The sequence below is a fragment of the Papilio polytes genome, unplaced genomic scaffold (assembly GCF_000836215.1).
Source record: "Papilio polytes unplaced genomic scaffold, Ppol_1.0 DF823934.1, whole genome shotgun sequence".
Classification (NCBI taxonomy): domain Eukaryota; kingdom Metazoa; phylum Arthropoda; class Insecta; order Lepidoptera; family Papilionidae; genus Papilio; species Papilio polytes.
The window spans coordinates 2,070,175-2,080,368 of record NW_013525270.1 but is presented as its reverse complement, the minus strand read 5'-3'; the positions used below and the strand labels follow the sequence as shown (position 1 = coordinate 2,080,368).

The following is a 10,194-nucleotide window of genomic DNA, read 5'->3' as shown; positions in this document are numbered from 1 at the left end:
AGTTCACTTTCCGACAAAACAGTAATCACAAGGTAGGTCGAAACAATTATTTAAACCATAATGTACACACCTGCCGTGGGCGAGTCGTTAGCTGAGAATAAAAACTGATGGATAATGTTCATGCAGTATATAACGACATATAACATTTTTTTAATAAATTTTTAAAAATCCATGTTTACACTTGGCCAGTACAGTTGGTCAGTAGCGCTCAAGAACTAGAACAAGAACCTAGAAAGAGATGGATGGATTGCGTGAAAGAGGATATGATTAAAAAGGGAGTGATGACTAAGATGGCGTATAGAGCTATGTGGAAGACAAAAACCTGTTGCGCCAACCCTACGGGAGTAGGATAAGGAGGAAGATGATCAGTAGCCCTCAAGAACTGGGCTGACAGTCTACTGACCTAAGGTAAACAGTAATTGTCGCCAGTGAGTCCATATAAACTAGGTCCGGGCCAGTGCAACTGTCCAACTGTCCTGGCCATATGTGCACCGGGTATAGTGATAAAGGTTTTATTCGGTCATCAGAAGAGAAAGTCGTGTTTGAAAAATCTAAACAGCACAAAAACCATTCATAACCTAACCATTGTATACGGGAAATAAAAATAATGCCGATACATTTTAATTGATTATTTAACGCGATAATTAAAAGTTGGTTTCAAAAAATAAAATATTTTATTCTATGTTAAGTCATAAAAAATCTTTAATTGCTTTAAACTTGGCAATTTTATTTAAGAATTTAAATTGGTGTGCACTTAATGAATACCATAACAGTGGGATAGGTCTTTCGCGTGATGGCACGATTCGAGAACCTTTATTTCGGCAAAGGGCAATTTGAAAAGTATCGCCTAGGGAAATGGAGAATGGCAACCGGCGTTTAGCAGTATAGAGATGACTACTGTTGGGTGAAATATTCTAAATGCACTAGGGCTGCACTTTTATATCTAAAACAGAAAATTGTAAAGAAAGTTGGAGAGAAAAATATTATTAAGTAAATCTATTAAAATATTGGGTGAAGGTAGACAAAGACTTTTTCTCACCGTGAAAGAAACTATTGGTGAAAAAAGAATGACCAAATGAAAGGAGTTTAAATAATTACAATTAAGTTTAACATTGTTGCAAAATGTATACTGTAAATTGTTTTCTATACGATACAACTATTACAATAAATAGTAAACATAAAAACAAAAGCTAACATCTTTCATAAGAAATAATTAAAGTATCACCAGCTAATGAAATGAAAGAGAAAATAGAAGTAAACTTTAGTATCTTCAACAAAAGTTAACCGTGCACCCCTGACAAACAAGACTTGGAAACGAATCGAGAAATTTTGTATGCAAAGATTTTAAACGTTTCGAGTGTTGAATTAGGTATCACAAATAAGTGGCCAAAAACGTTTGCACGAGAAGAGCCTCTGTCTGCTCTGTAATTGCTTGATGGTTTTATAGCGTTTAATTTAATCAAACGGAGAAATAAAGCAATAAAACTCTTATTAGTTCGGAAAGACTGTTAAAATTATTTGCAAGATTATTGTTTTGATTGCTTTTACTCCTATTAGAAAAAATGACTAACCTAGATGGTTTAAACTTGAATATTCTTTAAAATAAATTGCACTAAAAGCTTATGAAGAAAGATTGTAAAAATGTCAGCGCAATAGAGCGTAATTACAAACATTGACAAGTCACAATTGAATGCTTTTGGCTAAATATTTATCTTTTTATCTTTACCGTGTTCGTAGAAGCGATTGGTAGCGATATTCTTCAGTACTTTTCTTTCTCCAGTACCTCGTGCTAATTGCGTACAGAATGGATTTCATAAAGCGCCCAGAAATTGAGCGTTTTAATGAGTTTTCGATGTTATTTTTATTAGTTGTTATGGATTTTAAAATTGCCTGATGAGTTATTACTTTCCATTTAAATGGTATGCATTTATATTTTTAAATTTGATTATTCTCTATTTGTTTTATTCAACTTCCCGAATAAGATAACTTGTATCAACAATTTTAACAATTCAGTTTTCTATAAAAAGATTTTAGCCAAAAAAAATCTTCACAATTTTATGGACGTATGAAGAAAGTAGAAAAATTAAAAGTACATAACATTGTGCTAATTGTAAAATTAAAAAGAAACGCACCGTGAATGGGTAGCTTATTACGTGCCCTCGGACGGCGCAAGAGTTCTCGAAGATAAGGCGGACATCAGCAAAGAGATCCGCCCGCGATATCCCCGGACTAACAATTAACAATGAGACATTATACTCGCCGGTAATGCCGATAATTACCCGAGAGTTCGCCGATTTGCTTCCACGGCTTAAATTATAGCATCTTGTAGATTCACGTGTTTTAATTGACTACGCATTGAGGTTTTGTAAAGGCGCGGCAACCTTTACTTCCAAATTAGTCGACACTAATATTTTCAATACAGAGGATATTATTTTAAAATAATGTTTTGTATCTACTGTAATATTTTCATATTGCATAGTTTTTATCTCGGCAACAGATGGGCCGATTTCGACGGGACTTTCAGTGGATGGTAGCTGACATGGATAGTATTAACAAACCATACCTATTGAAAACAGGTAAAGTTCTAATTACATGTGCTTGTAAAATTGCGCCTTCTCTTGGTAAAACTTTATCCGTAAAATTCTATAAAACTCGTTTGTTAAACATAATCACTGGCTAGTTCTTTATTTGAAAGGCTCTCTGTCATATAAAAAACTATTTGGATCAAAAACAAATCATTTTTGATTACGTCAATATTTTAAAACCCTATTTTATGCTTTTGAAACTTTTGCATTAATTAATCATGATTTAAAATATCGCTAATTAAATTGAAATTCATTTTACTTTCAGATTATGTAGTTCTGTATAACAAACATCTATTTACTTGACGTAAATAGAAGTTGGTAATTATGTGTGTTAACTGAATGATGTGAAAGGTGTTAATATTTTAACACTTATGGTTGACAACGAGGATACAATCCTGCTTGTGAGGTACGGATCAAAATTTGTATAACCTTGTGTACTTAAACTATTCATTTATACGCGGATAGCCATCGTGGATATCCAGTATAAAAAACCTTTTAAAAAACATACTGATAGTCCCTTTTATGAGTGACTGAAGATTGAGATGACGGATGATAGAGTGCTTTGGAGGATGAAAACCCCGCGCGCCGACCCTACGGGAGTAGAAAAAGGCAGGAGAGATTATGATATTAATTGTCCCTGTTATTCTTTATAAAATGAATGAGATAATACTATGTTTCTGGACTTGTATTGTCAATAATGTACCAATTTGTAGATACAAAATATACACTAATTTACTAACATAAATTAGTGAATTAGATAGAGGAGACGCAGAGGAGAAGGGAATGTCCTTTTTCTGGGCTTCCCTCTGTTGATTAAAGGTATTTCTACAATTGGAAGGTGCTTTATGATTTCTTCGAGTTTAAGTGATTTCTCATTTTTTGACATCTTATAATATAAAAATCTTTGTTTTAGTGGTATGGTTTGAGAAGACCAATTTATTTTACTCTATAGAAGTTTACATTGGAATGATGGCAAAGACATATCAACAAGTTTTTTATTTGAGTGTCTTGTGTTTTGTGACTGGAAATGCACAATTTTCAATGGATAATAAAATAAGTGCATTTGATTTAAATTTATATGAAAATGTTTTGGATCCGAAATTATGTATGAAGCAGATAAGATACATGGCTGCTAACAACTCTGTGCTGTTAGCACAATGTGAGTTTGAAAAAAAATAACTTGTATAATCTGTATGTAATAAAAAAATAGATTTAATAGTGAAGTATAATCAAAATTGTACAGTAACTTATTTAATAATATTAGGGTCTGGTCAAACATACCACAATTGACCAGAGTAGATTTTTATAACAAATAAAATTGAGCTTCTTTGTGATAGAAACAGAATTCATTTTTTCACGTATTTTACGTTGTCACTTGTTAAGTAAAAATGTTCAAAATAAAATTAAACCTTGTTTCAATTATATAAAACTGAATTTTGTTTGCAATAAAAAAATCTACTCTCTGTCCTTGGATGGATCTTATTGCATTATTGTATTTTGACCAGTAGGTGGCAACTCATAGTAGAAGTTAAAGAAACTAATAATATGTTGCTTCATTTATATAAGGTAATATAAGAATCTTATGTCTACAGTATTTGTATCTATATTTCAGTCTTGGACGCTGGTTTGAGACTACCCAAAGGATTTTTTGATGGCAATGCAGATGACCTTGGGAATTTTTACCAATGTCTGGCTATAGATGCACCATTTGAAGAATCTCGTATTGCTGGAAAGTATTGCATAATACAGGTCCCACTAAGTCAGGATCTAACTCTGCCCGGCTTCTCAGCAAAGGCTGATGCTTTAGATGTTAGTAAATTTAAGTTGGGACCAGCCGCTCAACTTGTGTTAGAGAAATATTATACGGGTATCAAGGGATATCGTGCATTATCTGGCACACATTTAGAAGACAGGTAACTAAACTATACTTTAATCTCTTTTTCCACTGCACTCCTACATTTTAAGGAGAAATTGTCATGTCATGTTTTTGTATCAATGTATACTTCAGCTTTTTTGTTTCCTTTTCAGTTTTTGTTCTTCTTTTTGTACTGCTTCCAGTGATTTTAATACCTATGTGTGCTATGGTTATAAGTGCTATGGTTCTATTATGGAATTTGTAGTGGAAATTTTGTTTACAGAGTTGCACATGTCACCGGAACAATGTTTAAATTGGCGGTATGCATTCCACGCTCATGTACCACAGAGGTAGCAATAACTACATTATTGTTTAACCTTTCCACTATCGGATTTGATTATCAAGAACAATTTTGTCGTCTACCCAACGACAAACCGTGGGTGTCGGCTGATTCAGCGGCAGTGTTAGCATTTTTTTATTCTTACATAACCTTAATTCTTCTTCAGTGATTGTGAGTTTCTAAAATTATTGATGATGATTTTCGATTTGTACGGATTTTTATGAATGTGTAAAAATAATTTAATTGAAAGTTTTCATTAAGAAAATTCGTACCAACATTAAATAAAGTAGTAATTATACTTCTTTCAGACTTATTTTCTCTATGATTGGTCTTCTAACACTAATGAGCAGCGTGTATGAACTGACGCATATATTCCTGTTAAAGACAGGTAATTTCACATAAATTTTCTATGTTATTTGTATTATTTTGAAGAAAATTAGGTATAATATTTTTATTTTTCAGATACGAAGTCTGTCAACATCTATTACCGTTCATTTTCCATATACAACAACACACGTAGTTTATTTCATATCCCTAAAGAACATCATTCACTGCAGTGTATCAACGGCATTAGAACTATAGCCACTGTGTGGATTATCGTAGGACATTCTTTCTCCTCGTTGTCTGGTTTACTTAACCCTTTCAAAGCCTGGGAGGTAATATAAATAAAATACTTATTCCTTCACCTAAGAGCGCGTACATACCTTTAAATTAACTATGGCATAACTGTTTAGTCACGCTTTGATTCCTATGAGCTTACGTATATGGAGGTGCGCACAGTTCACGATTTTTAGTTGGGAAACTAAACATTTGAATTGGCTGCGAAACAATCGACAATCGCACAACAGTTCTGCAATAGTTAGGTCAAATATTTGCGCCCGTTCTTAAGTTTCTAGAAAATTTACAATGGTATATGAATATTGTTCTAGCTTATTTCTTTTGTTCGTGGATTGAATAGTTTATTTTCTTAAGTTTAATAATTTGACTATGTTTTCAGTGGATGATATCAGTCGATGGCTTATGGGTTTCATCAACGCCTATCACAGTGGACACATTTATTGCAATCACGGGCATGCTTTTAGTTTTCACAACCGCTAAGAAAATGGATGCAGGTTAGTCCGTTGCGTTCAATGAGTATATCTGCATCAGAATTTATATGAAAATGATGTAAATAATAACTCGTCTTTTAGAAATACCTTCTACACACATGTTTATTTCTCTTAACAAGATCTGTATTTGCGATTTTATATATTTTTTCAGGTGCTTTGCTTCATAATCTTCATATATTTTATTTGAATCGCTTGCTCCGTATGTTTCCGTTACTCGCGACGGCGGTATTGTTGGACGCATCTGTGTTCCATAAAATGGGAGACGGGCCGTATTGGATGGCGGTCGCGACCAACGCACAAAAATGTAGAGAATATTGGTGGACCACGTTGTTGCATTTGCAAAACTATCTCAATCCGAGAGATATGGTAAGTCTTCGAATAGTCATTTAAATTATAGATACAGGCTTATCGATCAAAATGTGATTAAAATGTTTTCATAAGAACCAATAAATTCATTGAAGTTATCTTGAAGAGTACAATGAAGGTTTTTATCCCTTTAGGCAAGTGAGAGGTCCGGAATCATATATGTGTTTCAAATAAAAGTTTGTAGTTTTTTAAAGTAGAGATTATGGGCATCGCCGTTACTAAGTTTTTATTTAAGTAGTCATATCTATTTTAATTTTTTTGATTCTGGAGGACCTCTGCCCCATCCAAAGGTGACATGTGCTGTAACAAATTGATAGAAAAGTACAGATGGAAAATAAACCTTGCATAAAAGATTATCATCATAATACATATAGCAAGGGTTGTATTTGATATATTTTTCATGACAAATTTTCAGTGTGTACCACATTCTTGGTACGTCGCGGTGGACGTCCAGCTTCATATGCTGTCGCCTCTGGTGCTGTACTGGGTGTTGCGAGGGCGGCGACGAGTCGCGAGCGCCGCGCTTCTGCTGGCACTGACTGCTACGTTGATTGTGTCCGCGATTTATAACGGTTTCATGGATCTACCAGCGCATACTATTTCACCAGCGTATGTATATATTCCATATTATTATATCTATAAATCTATATGTATATCTTTACTTAATATTCTAAAGAGGAAAGATTTATATTTTTGGAATTTTGTATTTCAAAATAACTCAAAGACAACTGGGTTCATTTAAAAATTCTTTCACCATTAAAAAGCTACATTATCACCGAATAACATAGGTTGTGTTTTTACTAACTTTTCTTCTATTCCTCGTGGACGAAGTCGCAAGCAACAGTTAGTGGTGAATAAATTAAAAAATAAAACTATAATGTGAGAAAAGGACCATAACTACAAGCTAATAGCAGTACAAAAGCAACTTGCATGGTATGAGAAATGTATGCTAAGGGATTTCGTAAATCAGGTTGTCTACCTTTCTTAACATTGGCTTAAGCCGATATTGAGAACCATAGTCAAACAATTGAATTAGAATTTATTGATATCAATAATTAGTTAATTAGTACTTTTATAAAAATCTCGTTTCTAAGAAGTATTCTTACTTTATAACATTGTTACAGACGCAATGATCGTGTAATGGAGTACATGACAAAGTATTACTTTCATATAATATCTCGAATCGCTCCGTTCCTCGTGGGCATGATGTTTGGATATATTCTTCATCTTTGGCGAGGGAAGAGGGTTTTGATCAATGTGGTGAGTTATTTTCCTTAAAGATAACATTAATAATCATACGACGCTCAAGACTTCAATATATTTTTATGTATTTGCCGCTAGGCCAATGGCTTATAAGATATTAAAAACATATATAGAGTAGGCATAGTTAAATTGAAACATTTTTGTCATAATCTCACTAACGCTCCCTATTAATAGATCCTGAAAATCTCATCTCTTAATTGTATTAAAATTTATTGCTATTAGGTGTCATTAAATAATATGTAAATGTTTATTTTTCAAGCTTATGTTTGCAAAGCGTTTTTTTAAATAGCAATACAAGGACACGAAGTGACATTCTAAACTTGACAACTGATATATCTTTCAGATGTACCGGTGAAAAAGTTCTTTTCACTATGCCTAGTCTATGTATTAGTTAAATATCTTTGGCGCAAAACGAAGTCTTCGTTATCCTCGTTTGTCTTTGTCTCCAGGATGACGATGTTAATGGAAACTCAAAGAAATGTTATAGTTCACAGTGCAAGGTCTGTGGGTGGTATCACTGTGTGTGATATCCGGCACGCTTTACATGCTGCACCGCGTGAAGCAGCTGGACTGGCAGCGGCGCGCGGCGGACGCGGCTCTCAACACGCTTATGCGACCGTTGTGGGCCGCCGCCATCGGATGGATAGTAGTCGCCTGCGCACACGGATATGGAGGTGAGGACCTGATTCCACCGCATGGTTCCACTTTAAAAGTGTAGCTTTTGTTTTATTTTATTCATGGTGCATACTTGGCGTTCACATTGTCAGCCCTGTAAAAAATATTATCAAATCTTATCTTACTAATATATTAGGTATAAATGCGAAAGTTTAGATGAATGTTTGTAAACTGCTGAAGGGATGTCGATGAAATTTGATATATAAGGACAGTTAGAATAAGCTACTTAGTTTTTAATCACAAGTGGACGGAGTCGCAGACAAAAACTAGTAGTTCTCTAAGTGTGAACCTCTCATAAACTTAACGAAGTAACGGCCCGAGCCGAGGCTCCTGAGGGAGCCCTCGAGCCTAGTTACTCATAAAAGAGGTTTAGGCTAAGCGCCATCTGCGCTCGGCCACGTAAAGCCCGGTGAATCTGTAAATACCTCTTCAAGGCAAACAGTGACAACTCAGTCTCAAAGAAAAAAAAATGTATTAACATTTTGTATGCATTGTGACGACGACGAGGATCAATATGTAATAGTTCCCCTGTATATTACTGACTTTCATATCTAGTGATTTTATTTGCTCGTTTTCAGGTCCCGTCAACTGGTTTTTATCTTTACCATTATGGCGGTTACCGGGCAGACTCACTTACGGAATGTATTTATTTCACTATCCCATTATAGTGGTTGTTAACGGTACTATAATTGGACTTCAATACTTTTCTGTACCTAATGTTGTAAGTACTTTCTATGTAATTTAAATTACTTTACTTTTAAATAACAGTGTATTGCTAAAGTAACTACATATTAGTGTTTTTATTTAACTAAACGAAAAAAAAAATATGTACAACGCCATCTAACGGAATCTGAGAATAAGTAGTTTATCGTGAATAGACAGCAACATAGTATGAAGAGTTTCACAAAAGATGGCGCTAGAGTGAATTATAATATTTCACCATTTTGCTTAGGAAAGCAATTTACTATTTTGAGATAGCATGAAACCGTAAGAGTGTAATGTCTGGTGGATAGATGGCGTAATAGTCAGTTTATCGTACTAATAATAAAAATGCGAACGTTTAGAGTACTTACTAAGGTTTTTTTAATTCCGCTTTTTCCTTGCAGATGTATCAAGCGTTGTCATTTATAGTGCTGTCTTTCATAGTATCCTTCATTCTTACGGTACTAATAGAAGTCCCATTTACGTTTATCTTCAAACGTCTCCTTGAAAAAGGTAACATTTAATTTATTATTTTTAGGTTAGAGTTGGAATAATTTTAACAACAGTATTTTTTTATGGATTTTCTGGCGTCTATTGATTTTTATTGCCTATTCCAGGACTTTCTAAATCAAACAATACGAAGAAGATTGATGAAATCGAAGCATTTGAAATAGAGTCCAGGAAGGATCAAGATTAGTGTTTGTAGCTTGTGACAAAACTATGAAAATTTTTACTTAATTCGGAGGAAGATTAGGTTTAGGTACTTTATCTAACCCTAATTAGGTTTTCGATAGTTTTATTTTTATAGACATTATATTTTTGATACTATTCTTTATATTTATTTTATACAACGCACTGAGGAATTCGTAACGTTCGAATTATGTTACGAATTTTCGAAGTATGTACGTGGTTTATTTTTAATTAGTTGTATATTTTTGATACTATTTTATACATAAATTTTGATATTATTTATATTTACTGCTTTTTGATAAATATATTTTTTCATTCTCTTTGTTTTTTTTTTATCTTTTTTTATAACAAACGGTGGCAAAGAATTTGGAAGTAGATCTGATAAAGGGCGACCGCTATACAAAAGCGCCATTTATGTGTTGACTATAGTTATTAGAGGAATAGAAAGTTCAGTATATTTGGTGAGAGTCAAAATGGCGGGTGTACCATCGCGAATTAAATTATACCACTTACTAAAAAAATGGTGAGAGTCAAAATGGCGGGTGTACCATCGCGAATTAAATTATACCACTTACTAAAAAAATGTACCTAAAATGTACTAATTAGTAC

The 10,194-nt window shown here is 33.7% G+C and overlaps 1 protein-coding gene across 1 annotated transcript; it reads left to right on the top strand.

Annotated features, from left to right (window-relative positions):
- The first annotated feature begins 2,786 nt into the window (after nt 1–2,786).
- Nucleotides 2,787–9,853, top strand: LOC106102043 (nose resistant to fluoxetine protein 6-like). Its single transcript, XM_013281446.1, has 14 exons — nt 2,787–2,991; nt 3,499–3,744; nt 4,198–4,498; nt 4,724–4,903; nt 5,089–5,168; nt 5,243–5,436; nt 5,778–5,892; nt 6,041–6,255; nt 6,671–6,864; nt 7,380–7,515; nt 8,006–8,192; nt 8,772–8,914; nt 9,300–9,408; nt 9,513–9,853. Exons 2-14 carry the CDS (start codon nt 3,552–3,554, stop codon nt 9,590–9,592), a joined length of 2,127 nt encoding a protein of 708 aa, XP_013136900.1. The 5' UTR covers nt 2,787–2,991; nt 3,499–3,551; the 3' UTR covers nt 9,593–9,853.
- Nucleotides 9,854–10,194: the final 341 nt, after the last annotated feature.

Bases quoted from the DNA above. Each gene is read 5' to 3' on its own strand.
- LOC106102043 (XM_013281446.1), top strand. From the start codon at position 3,552: ATGATGGCAAAGACATATCAACAAGTTTTTTATTTGAGTGTCTTGTGT. The intron at 8,915-9,299 runs GTAAGTACTTTC...TTTTCCTTGCAG, and splicing joins ACTTTTCTGTACCTAATGTT to ATGTATCAAGCGTTGTCATT. The intron at 9,409-9,512 runs GTAACATTTAAT...TGCCTATTCCAG, and splicing joins CAAACGTCTCCTTGAAAAAG to GACTTTCTAAATCAAACAAT.